The sequence below is a fragment of the Salmo salar genome, chromosome 21 (genome assembly GCF_965601325.2).
Source record: "Salmo salar chromosome 21, fSalSal1, whole genome shotgun sequence".
In the NCBI taxonomy this organism is placed as follows: domain Eukaryota; kingdom Metazoa; phylum Chordata; class Actinopteri; order Salmoniformes; family Salmonidae; genus Salmo; species Salmo salar.
The window spans coordinates 36,847,077-36,867,862 of NC_138311.1; the positions used below are offsets into that span (position 1 = coordinate 36,847,077).

General features: G+C 42.8%; 1 protein-coding gene across 1 annotated transcript in view; it reads left to right on the forward strand.

Moving 5' to 3' along the window:
- LOC106582272 (zinc finger protein 385B) overlaps nucleotides 1-20,786 on the forward strand; it is a 175,718-nt gene that overhangs the window by 129,993 nt on the left and 24,939 nt on the right. The window contains exon 4 of the mRNA XM_014165173.3: nucleotides 6,428-6,538. Coding sequence (XP_014020648.2) covers nucleotides 6,428-6,538 — 111 coding nt within the window. The remainder of the gene's footprint in view (nucleotides 1-6,427; nucleotides 6,539-20,786) is intronic.

The following is a 20,786-nucleotide window of genomic DNA, read 5'->3' on the forward strand; positions in this document are numbered from 1 at the left end:
CCTTATAACACTACCATGACCATGACGTTGTCAGAGTAATGACTGCATAAGTGCCCTCTTTAAGGTCTTCTGATCTGGAGGCTTAAATGATTCTCAGGTGCTGCTGCTGCTGCTTACAGTAATTGAATCAAGTTGTATACTGTATGTGTGTGGATGGTGTGGGTGGGCAGCATCAAGCCTTGGCACTTATCCTGATATTAAAAGCCTTCTTATTAGTTAAAGGAAGGAGAGGTGGTGACCTCTAACTGGCTGTTATCCACCTGGCCTGGCTGAAATAACCTGTAAAGCTTGCATCCCAAATGGCACCCTATTCCTTAGGGTGCTTTTTAGTCGTTCATTTACATTTACATTTACGTCATTTAGCAGACGCTCTTATCCAGAGCGACTTACAAATTGGTGCATTCACCTTATGATATCGTTCAGTTTGTGTCATTCTTTTGGTTTTTATCTTATGTTTGTTGTGTAGTAAATATTTCCGTTTTTATTTTCATAGTATTTTTATTTGTTTTTTCCTGTAAAGCACATTGCGTTGCATTCCATTCCTGAAATGTGCTGTATAAATAAAGCTTGGTTTGATTTGATTCCCTAGCTCTAAGGGCCCTGTTCAAAAGTAGAGCACTGTGTAGCACTGTCAAAAGAGTGCCATTTTGGAGTGGAAGCAGCCTTGTAAATTTTAATGGATTGGATGGCTTGGTGGTTGCTGGCTCTGGTCGTGTGGGTAAACAACATTGTGACACCACTAGTGTGTGTGTGTGTGTGTGTGTGTGTGTGTGTGTGTGTGTGGTGTGTGTGTGGTGTGTGTGTGTGTGTGTGTGTGTGTGTGTGTGTGTGTGTGTGTGTGTGTGTGTGTGTGTGTGTGTGTGTGTGAGAATGAGAGAGATGGGGGTTGGATGGAGGGACAGAGAACAGAGAGGGGGCATATAGCTCAGACCTTTTGTACATCCTCACGGAAGCACATGCAACACAACACGCTCTCTCTATTTGCGCTCTCTTTCTCCCCCTCCTTTTCTCTCTCTCTCCAGACAAGACAGTTCCTGTGAGCGCTTCAAAGAAAAGCTAATATGGAATAACTAATGACATAGGTAGAACGGTAGGATACAGTGAGGGAAAAAAGTATTTGATCCCCTGCTGATTTTGTACATTTGCCCACTGTCAAGGCTGGCTCAAGGAAGCAGGAGAGGTAGAGTCAAGCGCAGGAGACAGTAAATTCTTGAACACACTTTAATCCGTATGTACAAAAATAAAGATAGTCCAAACACGGTAGGGCAGGGCGTCAAACAGTATCGCGCTCCAAAACCCTTGTAGGCCTCAAAAAATGGGACGCAGCCCATAAATACCTCTGTGGTGATAAAACACAAAACCAACCACAGGCAGAGGGAAAAAACACACGTTCCTCAAGATACCACAAAACCTGACAAGGAACATAATCACGCATAAACACAGACATACCTCGCTAAACTAAATAACCCCCCCTACTAATAACTAACCCAAAACAGGTGCGTGCCTACCTAGACCTAACCAACAGAAAGTGAAACAAAAAGGATCGATGGCAGCTAGTAGGCCGGCGACGACGACCGCCGAGCGCCGCCCGGTCGAGGAGGGGCGCCACCATCCGTCGGTGTCGTGACACCCACTGACAAAGAAATGATTAGTCTATAATTTTAATGGTAAGTTTATTTGAACAGTGAGAGACAGAATAACAACAACAAAAATCCAGAAAAACGCATGTCAAAAATGTTATCAAATTATTTGCATTTTAATGAGGGAAATAAGTATTGACCCGTCTGCAAAACATGACTTAGTACTTGGTGGCAAAACCCTTGTTGGCAATCACAAAGGTCAGTTGGCCACCAGGTTTGCACACATCTCAGGAGGGATTTTGTCCCACTCCTCTTTGCAGATATGCTCCAAGTCATTAGGGTTTTGAGGCTGACGTTTGGCAACTCTAACGTTCAGCTCCCTCCACAGATTTTCTATGGGATTAAGGTCTGGAGACTGGCTAGGCCACTCCAGGACCTTAATGTGCTTCTCCTTGAGCCACTCCTTTGTTGCCTTGGCCGTGTGTTTTGGGTCATTGTCATGCTGGAATACCCATCCACGACCCATTTTCAATGCCCTGGCTGAGGGATGGAGGTTCTCACCCAAGATTTGACAGTACATGGCCCCGTCCATCGTCCCTTTGATGCGGTGAAGTTGTCCTGTCCCCTTAGCAGAAAAACACCCCCAAAGCATAATGTTTCCACCTCCATGTTTGACGGTGGGGATGAAGTTCTTGGGGTCATAGGCAGCATTCCTCCTCCTCCAAACACGGCGAGTTGAGTTGATGCCAAAGAGCTCCATTTTGGTCTCATCTGATCACAACACTTTCGCCCAGTTGTCCTCTGAATCATTCAGATGTTCATTGGCAAACTTCAGACGGGCATGTATATGTGCTTTCTTGAGCAGGGGGACCTTGCGGGCGCTGCAGGATTTCAGTCCTTCACGGCGTAGTGTGTTACCAATTGTTTTCTTGGTGACTATGGTCCCAGCTGCCTTGAGATCATTGACAAGATCCTCCCATGTAGTTCTGGGCTGATTCCTCACCATTCTCATGATCATTGCAACTCCACGAGGTGAGATCTTGCATGGAGCCCCGGGCCGAGGGAGATTGACAGTTCTTTTGTGTTTCTTCCATTTGCGAATAATCACACCAACTGTTGTCACCTTCTCACCAAGCTGCTTGGCGATGGTCTTGTAGCCCATTCCAGCCTTGTCTAGGTCTACAATCTTGTCTCTGACATCCTTGGAGAGCTCTTTGGTTTTGGCCATGGTGGAGAGTTTGGAATCTGATTGATTGATTGCTTCTGTGGACAGGTGTCTTTTATACAGGTAACAAACTGAGATTAGGAGCACTCCCTTTAATAGTGTGCTCCTAATCTCAGCTCGTTACCTGTATAAAAGACACCTGGGAGCCAGAAATCTTTCTGATTGAGAGGGGGTCAAATACTTATTTCCCTCATTAAAATACAAATCAATTTATAACATTTTTGACATGCGTTTTTCTGGATTTTTTTGTTGTTATTCTGTCTCTCACTGTTCAAATAAACCTACCATTAAAATTATTGACTGATCATTTCTTTGTCAGTGGGCAAACTTACAAAATCAGCAGGGGATCAAATACTTTTTTCCCTTACTGTAACTAATGGTATACATATAATGGTAGGACAACTAACTAATGGCATAGGTAGAATGGCAGGATAACTAATTGTATATATAGAATGGTAGGATAACTAACTAATGGCATAGATAGAATGGTAGGACAACTAACTAACGGCATAGATCGAATGGTACGATAACTAATTACATAGATGGTATGATAACTAATGGCATACATCGAATGGTAGAATAACTAACTAACGGCATATATAGAATGGTAGAATAACTAATGGCATAGATAGAATGATAGAATAACTAACTAACGGCATATATAGAATGGTAGAATAACTAATGTCATAGATAGAATGATAGAATAACTAACTAACAGCATATATAGAATGGTACAATAACTAATGGCATAGATAGAATGGTAGGATACCTACCAAATGACATAGATAGAATGGCAGGATAACTAATGGCATACATAGAATGGTAGGATAACTAATGGCATAGATAGAATGTTACAATAACTAATGGCTTACATTGGATGGTAGAATAACTAATGGGATAGATAGAATGGTAGGATAACTAACTAACGGCATATATAGAATGGTAGGATAACTAATGTCATAGATAGAATGGTAGGATAACTAACTAACGGCATATATAGAATGGTAGGATAACTAATGTCATAGATAGAATGATAAAATAACTAACTAACAGCATATATAGAATGGTAGGATAACTAATGGCATACATAGAATGGTACAATAACTAATGGCATATCGAATGGTAGGATAACTAATGGCATAGATAGAATGGTAGTATAACTAACTAACGGCATATATAGAATGGTAGGATAACTAATGGCATAGATAGAATGGTAGAATAACTAATGGCATAGATAGAATGGTAGAATAACTAATGGCATAGATAGAATGGTAGAATAACTAATGGCATAGATAGAATGGTACAATAACTAATGGCATAGATAGAATGGTAGAATAACTAATGGCATATATAGAATGGTAGGATAACTAATGTCATAGATAGAATGATAGAATAACTAACTAACAGCATATATAGAATGGTAGGATAACTAATGGCATAGATAGAATGGTACAATAACTAATGGCATAGATAGAATGGTAGGATAACTAATGGCATAGATAGAATGGTAGAATAACTACCAAACGGCATAGATAGAATGGCAGGATAACTAATGGCATACATAGAATGTTAGGATAACCAATGGCATATATAGAATGGTAGGATAACTAACTAACGGCATATATAGAATGGTAGAATAACTAATGGGATAGATAGAATGGTACAATAACTAATGGCATACATAGAATGGTAGAATAACTAATGGCATACATAGAATGGTAGAATAACTAATGGCATATATAGAATGGTAGGATAACTAATTAACGGCATATATAGAATGGTAGAATAACTAATGGCATATATAGAATGGTAGGATAACTAATTAACGGCATATATAGAATGGTAAGATAACTAATGGCATAGATAGAATGATAGAATAACTAACTAACAGCATATATAGAATGGTATGATAACTAATGGCATATATAGAATGGTAGGTTAACTAATGGCATACATAGAATGGTACAATAACTAATGGCATACATAGAATGGTAGGATAACTAATTAATGGCATATATAGAATGGTAGGATAACTAATTGCATATATAGAATGGTAGGATAACTAATGGCATAGATAGAATGGTAGGATAACTAATGGCATAGATAGAATGGTAGGATAACTAAAGGCATACATAGAATGGTACGATAACTAATGGCATATATCGAATGGTAGGATAACTAATTGCATACATAGAATGGTACAATAACTAATGGCATACATAGAATGGTACGATAACTAATTGCATACATAGAATGGTACAATAACTAATGGCATAGATAGAATGGTACAATAACTAATGGCATACATAGAATGGTAGGATAACTAACTAATGGCATACATAGAATGGTAGGATAACTAATTGCATACATAGAATGGTAGGATAACTAAAGGCATATATAGAATGGTAGAATAGCTAATGGCATATATAGAATGGTAGAATAACTCACGGCATACATAAAATGGTAGAATAACTAACGACATACGTAAAATGGTAGAATAATGTTAATTGATTCTCTGGCCAAGAACAACTTGCCTCTCGATATACTGTATTTTTGTATTTGTACTCTCGTGGAGTCTTGATCCCATGATTCTATGTGAGATGGCATCAAATATGTCATGTGATCTAATATGTTATTATTCTACCGTATGTTAGCTGGCAATAGGTAGGAGAGAGAGCATCAAATATGTAATGTTGCCTTTGTTCAATCTCCATGTGATTTGGTAGTGGGGATCAGGCTCACGTCGAGGTGTCGGAAGCTTGTTGTTATTTTCTATGTACTGTAGGATGTTTGTCTGACTGCAGCAGTTATGATGAACTATGAATGAATACCATTAAAGACTACTCTAGGAATGTCTTGGTGGTCAAAACTTTCAAATGTATTTTTTAGTACAGCCTTACCAAAGCCCATGTGATATGTTATCAAATATTTTCCTACCTGGTGTTCTCTGAGCTACAGAGAAATGAGGTGTGTTCTCTCATGTATTATTAGAATAGTCACATTCACACTGCACACTGCCCCGGGTTAGTGAAGGCCTGAGTGAAAGGAGGGTTAGTTTTAGCCCAGTGTTAAGGATAGCCCTGGGCTAAGAACATGCAGTGTGAAAAGGCCTTTTAACACATACCGTCCACTTATTAACAGAGGGTTCATTCACAAAGAAGGCCCAAGTGGTTTTCTTTCAGTTTCAATGTGTTTGTGTAACTACAAGAGAAAGCTGTTATAAGCACAAACAAATCAATGGAGGTGATTCATCTCCATTTCCATGATCCTGGAGTCCTTTACATGTACTTTGTCCTCACAGTTTATCCTTCGTCATAGTTAATTATACACGCATGCTTTAAGTAAAGTATTACCCTTTGTTCTTTGACGAGTCTGAGAATCTAATATGTCTTTAACACCTTTCTCTGGAGATGAGCGTCACTGGGTATTGAACACTACCAGGCTACCATCTGTCCTCCTTTAAGGTGTTCACAATCTACCCATTCTACTTTCCACTGACCCTGGGGGTGCTGCTTGGCTGTGGGAATCAATCTCTCTCTCTCTCTCTCTCTCTCTCTCTCTCTCTCTCTCTCTCTCTCTCTCTCTCTCTCTCTCTCTCAACATTACTCTTCTTGTCTTCCAGATGGATCCCGTCCAGAAAGCTGTAATAAACCACACGTTTGGAGTCTCCATCCCTCCGAAGAAAAAACAAGTGATTTCTTGTAACATCTGTCAACTCCGCTTCAACTCAGATGTAAGTACAGTGTGTCTTTGGTTGCCGGGCTAGGACACTTTTCTGGTAGAAGACACCTACTGGTGTTACTGACTACTACATTGAGGAGAAAGTTCCGTGGTAAAAATCCTTAAGAAAAAAATATTACATTAAAACAGGATCAAACCCATGAAACAGACATCTTAGATAAACGTAGATAAGCCTAATTAAGTCAGACATATTGTATCTCTGAGATTTGGGATAATAAAGAAAATAAAATGATGCTCTCCGTGCTGTGAATCCTTTGGGTCAAGCTAAGAGGACATCATATTTGTTTACAAGATGTTTACTACTGTCACGACTCCTACCGAAGGTGGCTCCCCCTCCTGCTCGGGTGGCACTCGGCGGTCGTCGTCACCGGCCTACTAGCTGCCACTGATTCCTTATTGTTTCCCCCCTTTCCGTTATTGTTTGCACCTGTTCTGTGTTGGGCTGATTAGCAGGGCTATATTAGCCAGTAGACCCGCCTGCTCTTTGTGCGGGATTGTTTCTCTGTAATTTTGCTTGTGTACATGCTGATTGTGTTTTGCTCTAGTGCGTGGTTTTGCGCCGACTGTTTTCGGTCCCCTGTGTTTGGGGCACTTTGTTTTGTGTGCGCTCTGATCGCTGTTGGGGTGGCTTGTGTTTCGCCGTTGTGCTCATTAAAAGCCACTACCCTGTATCGCTCCTTCCTGCGCTTGATTCCTCACCCACTACGCCCAAGCCTTACAACTACCTATTATTAGTTTCAATAGCCAATCAATCCACATGCTGTAGTGTAGAATAACAGACGTACCTCAAATGTTCTTAGGAGCCTTTGTTCCCATTTCAACCAATCAATGGCCAATCCTGAGAGTGTTTCAAACATAGCCGGTAATGCATTGTGTACAAAATGGTTTGTGGTTGTTTTGTAGTGCAGACGAGACTAGTACTGGGCAGGTGGATAGCTTTAGACACAATATACCACAGTATGGCCTACTGTGACCAAACTGTTGTACTCTGTGTTAGTCCATAGGAAGTGGCCAGACTGTTGTACTCTGTGGTAGTCCATAGGAAGTGGCCAGACTGTTGTACTCTGTGTTAGTACATAGGAAGTGGCCAGACTGTTGTACTCTGTGGTAGTCCATAGGAAGTGGCCAGACTGTTGTACTATGTGGTAGTCCATAGGAAGTGGCCAGACTGTTGTACTCTGTAGTAGCCCATAGGAAGAGGCCAGTCGGTTGCAAGGCATTATTGCTGGGATATAAGGTAACAAAAGAGCCTGGCCTATGTTAAAAGTGTTTTAAAAAAGTACAAAGTGTTTGTTAGGTGTTAAGCCAGTGTTAAAATATGCTTAAAATGATTCAAATACAACAACAAAAAACCTATTGTGATAGTGTTGAATTGTGTTTTGGAAATAAAGATAGACATGGTTTAAAAAAAGTTGTGGTAACATTTATTTCAGTACAGAAATGTGTAGGCAGCTTAACGTACCCTGTACCTTGGCTCAATTTACCCCATACCCAGGGTAAGTTGTGCCAAGAGACCACTTTTTTGGGACAAGCTATGTTTTCAAACCTGTAATGGTTTACATGAATTATGATTTTTTTTTTCCAGGGTCACACAACATCCTGAAATATGTTACCGGTTCGGTCTTATGTAGCAAAATTGGAAATTGTGTTTTTTACATTGGATAAAAGTAGAGACTCAGAGCTAGAAAATGGCATAGCATACACTACAGTTGAGGAACAATGGGAAAGTAGTTCTGCTTTGAAAGTTGATACATTTGTAACCTCCCTTTTGAGAAAACGACCCTTGAATATTTTGGTGAACCTACTGGAGAGTTCCTCTTTGTCTACACCCATTCAGCATTGTTCACACCCTCTAAAGCCTTACCCCCACCCATTTCTTTAAGGATTCACATGTGATGCCATGTACTAAACAACCAAAGATTTCAAGACTAAAGGCTGGTTTTTACTACATCTATCGACAGTTGTCGCATCATGAACATACTATTGTCGTCCGAAATCAAACTTGTCGATGTCGTTATGACAAAGTATAAACACAAAAACTACAGGCTGCATGACATCAGCAGCCTGGTGGTCCAAAATAGCATAACTAGTGTATTTTAACACCAATAAATCCACCCGTCAATCTAACAAACCAGGCAACTAAAATAAACTTTCTAAACAATGTTTTGGTACATTTCTAGCTTGTTAGCTAGCTAGCTAATGTTAAGTTAGCTGGCTAGCCAGTTCAAATAATGACCATATCATATAGCTGACAACGTCTTTACTTTAGCTCATTTGTCTTCATTATTTCAGAAAATAAACTCACAAGAGACTAGTCAAGGATCATATCACCTTTACCTTACCTGACACCCTAGACCCACTTCAATTTGCTAACAGCCCCAATAGGTCCACAGACGATGCAATCGCCATCGCACTGCACACTGTCCCATTTGGACAAGAGGAATACCTATGTAAGAATGCTGTTCATTGACTATAGCTCAGCATTCAACACCATAGTACCCTCCAAGCTCATCATTAAGCTTGAGGCCCTGGGTCTGAACCCTGCCCTGTGCAATCGCCCCCAGGTGGTGAAGGTAGGAAAAAACACCTTCACTTCGCTGATCCTCCTGTACTCCCTGTTCACCCATGACTGCGTGGACTCTGGAGTGTGGTGCCAGGAAAATAACCTCTCACCCAACGTCAACAAAACAAAGGAGCTGTTCGTGGACTTCAGGAAACAGCAGAGGGAGCACCCCCCATCCAGATCGATGGGACCGCAGTGGAGAAGATGGAAAGCTTCAAGTTCCTCGGCATACACATCACTGACAAACTGAAATGGTTCATTCACACAGACAGTGTGGTGAAGAAGGTGCAACAGCGCCTCTTCAACCTCAGGAGGCTGAAGAAATGTGTCTTGGCCCCTAAAACCCTCACAAACTTTTACAGATACACAATTGAGAGCATCCTGTCAGGCTGTATCACCACTGTGTGACCAGTCTATTGTGGTCAACGCCCAACGCATCACTGGGGGCAAACTCCCTTCCCTCCAGTACACCTACAGCACCCAATGTCACACGATGGCCAAAAAGATCATCAAGGACAACAACCACCCGAGCCACTGCCTGTTCACCCCGCTTCTCCCTGATGGATGCTTCTCCATCTCTGTCACGGATGCCATGGTTGCCCTTAGTTTGAAGATGTAATCCGGCCACAGGTGTTTTATACAACAGCCTTCTGTGGGTTCTCTTTTCGACTCCCTCTGCATATTTGCAATCAAACACAATAATTTTCTCCATCTCCTTAGCTATCATACTCTAATTCCACCGGGCATTCCACTGATTTCAAAACTCAGTCATCCAGAAAGTGGAGAGCAACACTTTTGCAGTTCTTCTACGTGATATCTTTCAAAAAAGCTGGGTTAGAAAGGTTTTCCTACACATACTGACCAGCTCATGTTTTAGACAGAAGCATGCTACATGGCAGACCAATCCAAACTCATCTTTCTGCATGTCCAGTCCATCCATTATGTCAGCCAATCATGGCTAGCGGGAAGGTTCCTGTCTTTTTCCATGGCTAAACCAACTAGGCTCGTAATTTAACAATTGTATTAGTATTTACAGATGGCATACACGTTTGTTATTAAGGCACATGAAAGTTCACATGTTCCGGAAGGCATTTCTGCCAAAAAACACATTTCGATTAATAAAAAGTTTACATTCAAATGCCACTCCTGTGAAGTAGTGACATGCGAAATATGCCTAGTTTCCTAAAAAGAGTCTCATGTATGTAGATATCTTTGTTAGAAAGAATACAATATTTACTCTGTAGTACCCAATAGGGAAAGTTTTGGAGACCAAATTGTACAGGTGGACTACTTTGTAGTATTTGGTGACAGACTAAACATTATAATATACTAACTATCCAGACCAAAGGAGATATGGTTCTGGGTGCCGAGATTACCAACTGTGTGGCCAGTCTATTGTGGTCTGTTTTCCCCCATAAGGAAGTGGTAATTACTTCCTGTATTGCTGTGTTGTTCTCTCTCTGCTGGCCTTTTGTGACAGACAAAACATTATAATATACTAACTGTCCAGACCAAAGGAGAAATGGTTCTGGGTGCCGAGATTACCAACTGTGTGGCCAGTCTATTGTGGTCTGTTTTCCCCCATAAGGAAGTGGTAATTACTTCCTGTATTGCTGTGTTGTTCTCTCTCTGCTGGCCTTGATTAAGGCATTATAATAGGAGATAAATTATTTTGGGTTGGCAGAGAGCCCAGTCTGATACAGGGGTCCTACTGTGAGGAGTAATTGAGAAAAGATTTCTCCAATGGCACCCTATTCCCTATAAAGTACACTACTTTTGACCAGGGCCCATTGTGCTCTGGACAAAAGTAGTGCACCGGAATAGAGTACCATTTCAGACTCCGCATTGGGGATTTTATCACCAGGGTTTGTTGTTTGTCTTCTGTTGTGTTCTAGATCTAGATTGTAAGCAAACAGGAACAATTGTTGGCACTTTCTCTCCATCACGATCCCTAAACCACTGAAAGCTCCTGGATGTTTGAGAAACACATACTGTAGCTAGACATAATCACATTGCTAGAGGGACTCAAGGTGTTCTTCCTCTCCCTCCCGTTGTTGTCCCCAGCTGGGTGTAATTGCTTGATTGTTATCGACTGCGAAACTCTCCTTTTCCAACAGAGATGACTGTGGGAGATTAAAGTTGTGGCCACTTCTACTTATTTTCTTTCCCAGTACCAAGGAAGAGAGGAAAAAGGATTTAATTTGTCATGACAACGTAAAGGGTTCTGTTCTCAAGATAAGTATTAAAGAATGCTTTCAAGAGAAGCAAACCATCTCTCTCTGTCTGTCTGTCTCTCTATATGCTCTCTCTCTCTGTCTGGAAGAGTTCACGGGGGGTGAAGCCTGAACTATCACAGAAGTTGCTGCTAACAAATGTTTTTGATGCTAATCCTGGTTGCATGTATCCTCCGTATTGTGATCCATGCAGGGAGAAAGGCCTGTCTCTACCAGTCTCCTCTCTGTCTCTACCAGTCTCCTTCCTCGCCTCTCTGTTTGGAGACTGTCACAAGTTGCATCCCAAATGGCACCCTATTCCATACACAGTGCACTACCTTTGACCAGATGGGCTCTAGAGGGCCTGGTCAAAAGTAGGGCACTATATAGGGAAAAGGGTGCCATTGTCTAAAGACTCTCACAGTCACTCTGAAGCCACTCACCACCCCCTTAACATGAAGAGAAGGCCCTGTTGAAGTGTCAGAGAGGTTTGGCCCTGTGTCACCAACCCTGACACATTTGATATTACATTACTTCATCCTCTGTCAAACTCACACAACTCTCTATACTGTATAAAGGTACGGCAGACCTGTTCTTGCTATTCTTTTGTTGATCATAACACACAGGAAGGATTTTTACGGCCCAGTACTCCAGGAGATATACGTCATCACACACTGGAGGAAATAGAAAGTGCTTTAAGTAAGCCTGGACTGTCTCGCTAATGGCACCCTATTCCTATGGGCCCTGGTCGAAAATAGTACACTATAAATGGAAAATGTTGCCATTTGTGACACTCACTTGGATTAGAAATCACTTGGATTAGAAAAAACTAAGTGGCTTAAAGGAAACATGATTACTCATAATGTCTTTTACTTTGAGCATTATGCCCTCTTAGCACTGTCACTCTGGTGCTTGTCTGCCTTGTTGTTAATGCAGTGCAGGAAAGACATCCCACTGGGCCCAAACTGGTTAAATCTCTGTTAGCATGCAAAGGTCGAAGGTCTGTGGAGAGCTTCACAATTGCTATAATGATGTTCAGAATCTAAAACAGCATTGATCCCTTGCACTACGTACTTTTAATGTAATTTCAACTGCAATCCAGGTCATTTGGTTGTGCTATTAGGTGAAGCACGATGACAACACATTAAGTTGTTGTAGAAATACAAAATATCTGACATTGTATTTCCATTTTAACTTTGTTGTGCTTTTAAATGGTTCAAAGTGCAGTGATACCACTTCTTGCTGTTGTGTTTTTGAGTGGGTGAATGAAGGTTGAAATCTCATTGATCAACATCTCAACCAAATATTACCTACATTTCCTGGTTGAAATTACGTGGTGTGCCCAGACAGGGGTCATTAAAGCACTGATGCCTTTCCATCCCTGTCCCCATCCTGCTGCTGCTGCTGTCAATGGAAAACTGAAGAGTGCTGTAGCTGCTCTGTGCCATCCAATTCAGGAGTCAGAGGGGTGAGAGGAGAGGAGAGGAGAGGAGAGGAGAGGAGAGGAGAGGAGAGGAGAGGAGAGGAGAGGAGAGGAGAGGAGAGGAGAGGAGAGGAGAGGAGAGGAGAGGAGAGGAGAGGAGAGGAGAGGAGGGGAGAGGAGAGGAGGGGAGGGGAGGGGAGGGGAGAGGAGAGGAGAGGAGGGGAGGGGAGAGGAGAGGAGGGGAGAGGAGAGGAGAGGGGAGAGGAGAGGAGAGGAGGAGGAGGGGAGGGGAGGGGAGGGGAGGGGAGGGGAGGGGAGAGGAGAGGAGAGGAGAGGAGAGGAGAGGAGAGGAGAGGAGAGGAGAGGAGAGGAGAGGAGAGGAGAGGAGAGGAGAGGAGAGGAGAGGACGCCTGTGGATCTTAGCACTCCCTTAATGAGATTCTAATGAAGTTTCAAGTGCTGAACAATTTCTCATAGTGGCTTTGTCTGCCGCTCAGGAGGAGCAATAGTCAGCGTCCCAAATGGCACTTTATTTCCTATAGTGTACTACTTTTGAATGGGCTGTGTCAAAAGTAGTGCATTATATAGTGAATAGAGTGCCACTTGGGATGCCGACATAGCAATAGAATGAGTGAACAGCTGTTAAATATACAATACTGTATACCGGAAGGCCTGTAGCTAGGTAACAGCACTGTGAGCATGGTAAGCACACCGCACTGCAAATAAAATGACCTCACTAGACAACCGATCACCTTCTCCCGAGGATGTGACTAACAACCTAATAAAAGATTTAGCTGCCCTCCAGATTTCTCACAGAAATGTTTGCTTATGTGGACAATACCATAATCCCTGCTGCTGAGTATATATGAGTAAAGTCATGATTAAAGATGAAGAGAAATCAATCTGACTGTTTTTTTTATTGCTTAAATGGAAAGGAATTTAGAATTGCCTCCTTTAAACCCAATTTATTCAAGATACATTATTGCCTTTGTGATAAGGGTAAATTGCACAACGTTTACAGTGTGGTAGCTATCTCTCTGATGTTGGGTAGGCTTTAAGTGGAATGCCTTGTAATTCACAGAGCCTTGCAAGTTGCTACCATTTAAGCAATTTTTGAGTACACGACTCAAAATTGGTTTTATTGCATTTCCATACCAGCATGGTTGGCCCTTATATTATGACTGTGAAAGAGCATTCAAGTCAACGTCTGTGGTATTTAACATCCTCAATCAGAACCTTTTAACAGCCAGTGGTTTAGTCAGTGTCCCAAATGGCACCCTATTCCCCACATAGTGCACCAACTACCATAGGGCCCTGGTCAAAAGTAGTGCACTTTATAGGGAATAGGGTGCCATTTGGGACAAATCCTTAGAAATTAATCATATTAGTTAAAGGCTTCTGATTAATGCCTGTCCAGCAGTGGTTTATGTGCAGCCTCTATAAAATAAATGTCTCTCTTTTATATTGCATGAATCATTTTAAATATGTAATTATGCTTCAGGCTAAACCCACAGGCAAACTGACAGGTCCATAAAATGTGTTTTTTTAATTAAAACTTAATCTCAGTTTTTTCCCACTGTGAAAAAGAGCTTTTTGATTTGCTCTTTTGCAATATAAAAAAACTTTCACAGATGGCTATTGGCTACCAGACATACCAACTGCAATCATTCTCAAAGATCTTGATGAAATAACTCTCACGACATTCACCAGTATATTGCTCCAATGTCTGTCTGAACCCTTCCACTGAGAGAGAAGATCATCTGCCCTGTATTTTTTAAGTCAGACCAATATTGGATTGATACAGCTCAGAGGGTTGCAGGCTCTATCTTAAACCATTTTGCGTTCAATTGAAGAGAGAGACATCTCATTCAGATGAAAGCAAAGCCAGCAGGCACTGTGAGGAAGCAAGCTCTTTCCTCAGAAGCCATGTCATTTTAGGTTAGCTGTGGTGTCAACACTCAGTGGCTGTGTGTGTGTATGTGTGTGTGTGGGGATCTCACACGCATGTGTGTGTGTGTGTGTGTGTGTGTGTGTGTGTGTGTGTGTGTGTGTGTGTGTGTGTGTGTGTGTGTGTGTGTGTGTGTGTGTGTGTGTGTGTGTGCGCCGCAAGCACATGTTTGTGTGTAAGCTGTGTGCGCACACGCGCATGTGTCTATATATGATCCAGCTGAGCTAAGTTCCCTAGTTTGGAGGAAGCTCCATGTGAAACATACCTGAGATGGCAGATATGATACAAATACAAACACAACCTGCTTTCCCCATTAAAGCTTAATGATGTTGTAGTATGAGAAGTGTAGATAAGACTTGGCTTCATTAAAGTGGAGCTCTACTACACCCCTTAAAGTAGTGGTACTCAAGTCAGGGCCTTTTGATGGCGCCGGAGAAGAAGGCTGACGTTTTACGTGTTCCTATCCAATTTTTTTTAATTTTTTTTTTGCGTTGTTCGTAACTTATTTTTCAACTTAATTTGAACATAATGTTGCTGCTACCGTCTCTTATGACCGAAAATAACTTCTGGACATCAGAACTGCGATTACTCACCACGGACTGGCAGAATCCTTTTTTTCCTTTAACAAGTCCGATGAGCCCGACGTGAATGACATACTGCTTTCCCAGGAACCGGCCCAGATCCCTGTGATTTGCATGAAGAGAAGGCGGAGAAAAAGGGTCCGGAGGGCGGGCTGCCTTCTGAGAATTTGTAGGCGATCGAATTAACCCCCACTGCCTTCCATTCTGCTAGCGAACTTGCAATCTTTGGAAAATAAAATCGATGACCTATGAGGAAGATTAAACTACCAACGGGACATTCAAAACTGTAATATCATATGCTTCACGGAGTTGTGGCTGAACGACGACATTATCAACATACAGCTGGCTGGTTATACGCTGTATCGGCAGGATAGAACAGCGGCGTCTGGTAAGACAAGGGGGGGCGGACTATGTATTTTTGTAAATAACAGCTGGTGCACGATATCTAAGGAAGTCTCAAGGTTTTGCTCGCCTGAGGTAGAGTATCTCATGATAAGCTGTAGACCACACTATCTACCAAGAGAGTTTTCCTCTGAATTTTTCGTAGCTGTCTACATACCACCACAGACTGAGGCTGGCACTAAGACCGCACTCAATGAGCTGTATTCCACCATAAGCAAACAGGAAAATGCTCACCCAGAAGCGGCGCTCCTAGTGGCCGGGGACTTTAATGCAGGGAAACTTAAATCAGTCTTACCAAATTTCTATCAGCATGTTAAATGAGCAACCAGAGGGAAAAAAACTCTGGACCACCTTTACTCCACACACAGAGACGCATACAAAGCTCTCCCTCACCCTCCATTTGGCAAATCTGACCATAATTCTATCCTCCTGAATCCTGCTTACAAGCAAAAATTTTAACAGGAAGCACCAGTGACTCGATCAATAAAAAAGTGGTCAGGTGAAGCAGATGCTAAGCTACAGGACTGTTTTGCTATCACAGACTGGAATATGTTCCGGGATTCCTCCGATGGCATTGAGGAGTACACCACATCAGTCATTGGCTTCATCAATAAGTGCATCAATGACGTCGTCCCCACAGTGACCGTACGTACATACCCTAACCAGAAGCCATGGATTACAGCCAACATGAGCTAAAGACTAGAGCTGCCACTTTCATGGAGCGGGACTCTAACCCGGAAGCTTATAAGAAATCCCACTATGCTCTCTGTCTAACCATCAAACAGGCAAAGCATCAATACAGGACTAAGATCGAATCGTACTACACCGGCTCTGACGCTCGTCGGATGTGGCAGGGCTTGCAAACATTACAGACTACAAAGAGAAGCACAGCCGAAAGCTGCCCAGTTACACGAGGCTACCAGACAATTTAAACTACTTCTATGCTCGCTTCGAGGCAAATAACACTGAAACATGCATGAGAGCACCAGCTGTTCCGGAAGATTGTGTGATCACGCTCTCAGCAGCCGATGTGAGTAAGACCTTTAAACAGGTCAACATTCACAAGGCCGCAGGGCCAGACACATTACCAGGACGTGTTTCTGCGAGCATTTGCTGACCAACTGGCAAGTGTCTTCACTGACATTTTCAACCTCTCCCTGTCCGAGTCTGTAATACCAACATGTTTAAAGCAGACCACCATAGTCCCTGTGCCAACGAACACTAAGGTAACCTGCCTAAATGACTACCGACCCGTAGCAGTCACGTCTGTAGCCATGAAGTGCTTTGAAAGGCTGGTCATGGCTCACATCAATCCCATTATCCCAGAAACCCTAGGTCCACTCCAATTTGCATACCACCCTAACAGATCCACAGATGATGCAATCTCTACTGCACTCCACACTGCCCTTTCCCACCTGGACAAAGGGAATACCTCTGTGAGAATGCTATTCATTGACTACAGCTCAGTGTTCAACACCATAGTGCCCTCAAAACTCATCAATAAGCTAAGGACCCTGTGACTAAACACCTCCCTCTGCAACTGGATCCTGGACTTCCTGACGGGCCGCCCCCCAGGTGGTAAGGGTAGGTAACAACACATCCGCCACACTGATCCTCAACACTGGCGCCCCTCAGGGGTGCGTGCTCAGTCCCCTCCTGTACTCTCTGTTCACTCATGACTGCACGGCCAGGCACCAACACCATCGACTCCAACACCATCATTAAGTTTGCAGACGTCACAATAGTGGTTGGCCTGATCAACGACGACACAGCCTATAGGGAAGAGGTCAGAGAGCTGGTAGTGTGATGCCAGGACAACAATCAAGACAAAGGAGATGATTGTGGACTACAGGAAAAAGAGGACAGAGCATGCCCCCATTCTCATCGACGGGGCTGTGGTGGAGCAGGTTGAGAGCTTCAAGTTCCTTGGTGTCCACATCACCAACAAACTAACATGGTCCAAGCACACCAAGACAGAGGTAAAGAGGGCATGACAAAACCTATTCCCCCTCAGGAGACTGAAAAGATTTGGCATGGGTCCTCAGATCCTCAAAAGGTTCTACAGCTGCACCATCGAGAGCATCCTGCCTTGTTTCATCACTGGTTGTATGGCAAGTGCTCATCCTCCGACCGTAAGGCACTAGAGAGGGTAGTGCGTACAGCCCAGTACATCACTGGGGCAAATCTTCCTGCCATCCAGGACCTCTGTACCAGGCGGTGTCAGAGGAAGCCCCTAAAAATTGTCAGACTCCAACCACCCTAGTCATAGACTGTTCTCTCTGCTACCACACGACAAGCGGTACCTGAAGCTTCTAAACAGCTTCTACCCCCAATCACATGATTTCAAGTGAAATTTCACATGCAAAATCATGTGAAAAAATGTTTTTGAAACACTTCACATGTGTAGTTCCATGTTATTAAATGTGTAGTTCCATGTTATCACATGTGTAGTTCCATGTCACTTCACATATAATCAAGTGATCACATTAAACATTTTTTTGGAACAATTCACGTGATCACATGTAAAATGAATGTGGTATTTACATAAAGTTTTAATTAGCTATGATTAATATAGTGGCTGTTTCTTAACACTTAATAACTTAACTCGGCAAGACGGAGCTGCTCTTCCTCCCGGGGAAGGACTGCCCGTTCCATGATCTCGCCATCACGGTTGACAACTCCCTTGTGTCCTCCTCCCAGAGTGCTAAGAACCTTGGCGTGATCCTGGACAACACCCTGTCGTTCTCCACTAACATCAAGGCGGTGACCCGATCCTGTAGGTTCATGCTCTACAACATTCGCAGAGTACGACCCTGCCTCACACAGGAAGCGGCGCAGGTCCTAATCCAGGCACTTGTCATCTACCGTCTGGATTACTGCAACTCGCTGTTGGCTGGGCTCCCTGCCTGTGCCATTAAACCCCTACAACTCATCCAGAACGCCGCAGCCCGTCTGGTGTTCAACCTTCCCAAGTTCTCTCACGTCACCCCGCTCCTCCGCTCTCTCCACTGGCTTCCAGTTGAAGCTCGCATCCGCTACAAGACCATGGTGATTGCCTACGGAGCTGTGAATGGAACGGCACCTCCATACCTTCAGGCTCTGATCAGGCCCTACACCCAAACAAGGGCACTGCGTTCATCCACCACTGGCCTGCTGGCCCCCCTACCTCTGAGGAAGCACAGTTCCCGCTCAGCCCAGTCAAAACTGTTCGCTGCTCTGGCACCCCAATGGTGGAACAAGCTCCCTCACGACGCCAGGACAGCGGAGTCAATCACCACCTTCCGGAGACACCTGAAACCCCACCTCTTTAAGGAATACCTAGGATAGGATAAAGTAATCCTTCTAACCCGCCCCCCCCCCCTTAAAAGATTTAGATGCACTATTGTAAAGTGGTTGTTCCACTGGATATCATAAGGTGAATGCACCATTTTGTAAGTCGCTCTGGATAAGAGCGTCTGCTAAATGACTTAAATGTAAATGTAACTTAATAGGATGATCTTTGTTTTCTGGAGAAACATAGTAGATTAGAAGAAGACCCAAAGGTCAGGCCATTCCAGATTAACCCTGTCTTTAAAACAAAACTCTCCACGTTAACTAGGCCACAACACATCTTCCCCTCAATTAGCCTCAACAGGAGTGGGAATAAAACAAACACACCAATAATATATCACCACAAAGAGAATTTGTAGAAATTGTGGCACTTTTATTTATTCAACCAGTAACGAAGTTTCAAGTTTATTTGTCATGTGTAATGAATATTCACTTGAGCTCTCATGATAATGCATATTTCCAGATTAGCTGCTATTAAAAGTTCCAGTTAACGAGGCCACAACACCACACAAAACACATCTGCCGGCCTTCTCAAGTGGCCTCACTAAGAGTGGAAAAGAAAACAGCTATAATACCATAACACACTGCAATAGTATTTCCTATAAACATAGAAATCATGGCACATTCTTTTTTAAATTAACTTTTATCTAGTCTATTTAGTTTGATTTTATATTTAATTAGTCAACCAGTAACAGTTATTGGGTAACCAATGTGTGTTTAGATTCCGTGAGATTTCCACCATGAGAATGCCGTTTGCCAGGTCTAAAAAGTACACTAATTTTACAGTATCTACAATGAAAGCTTTTGGGAAGGAGCCAGGGCACCAGGGTGAGGTTGCATGCGCTGAGACTGTGACTGTGGTGAACTTAGAGACTAAGGTACTAGTTGTGACAGCTTGCGTGAAAACACAGACCATAAATAGAGCATAATTGTCTGATTCATCTCAGTGATTCAGCTACATATGCGCATGCACACACATGCACGTACTGTACTGTATGCACTGCAGTACAGGAGTGTGTCACAAGAATGCTTGCTCCTGAAAGAGAGAGAGAGAGACAGAGACAGACAGCGAGAGAGAGGCGTAGAGAGAGAAACAGAGAAAGAAAGAGAGAGGGATACAGAGTGTTTTTCAAGAGCACTTGTCCAACTCCATTCACAAGACTGGCACTTGGGCCTCCAGCTTTAAATGTCTCTATAAATTCTCTCTGCTAGTCCACAGAGTGCTGACATAATGCATACCTACGGTGTCTGTAATGGAGAACAAATGCAAACACTACTCAGTATGGCCTAAAGACAGCTTGTAACAGTGTGCCAATGCATTTCTATTTGAAAGGTCTGTTTGTACACAGTGCTTAACTTGGGATGAAAGAAGTGCAGGAGCTGTCTTTTTCCAAGTCGGTCCATTAGATTATGCTTACCGATATTCACAAATTACATTATGCTATAGAAACCGCTATAGACACATTATTCACTGTTAAGGTTTTATACACATTTTCCATGACTTCTCCATGACTTTTAACCAAATTTGAATGACTATTATTATAGCCTACATGAAAAACTAAGCATTATTGACACTGGAAGGTTGCTGTGTCTGATCCCATGTACCTACCATCTCTTGCTGTTGTGCCCTTGATCAAGACACTTAACCCCCCACAAAGTAGAACTGTAATGTGGTCAACCCCATCTGGAGAGCTCCTGTGTGTGCAGGCTTTTAATCCAGCCCTGAAACACCCAAGTCTGCTTATCAAGGTCCTGTTGAGCAGCTGATGTTTAGGCTACG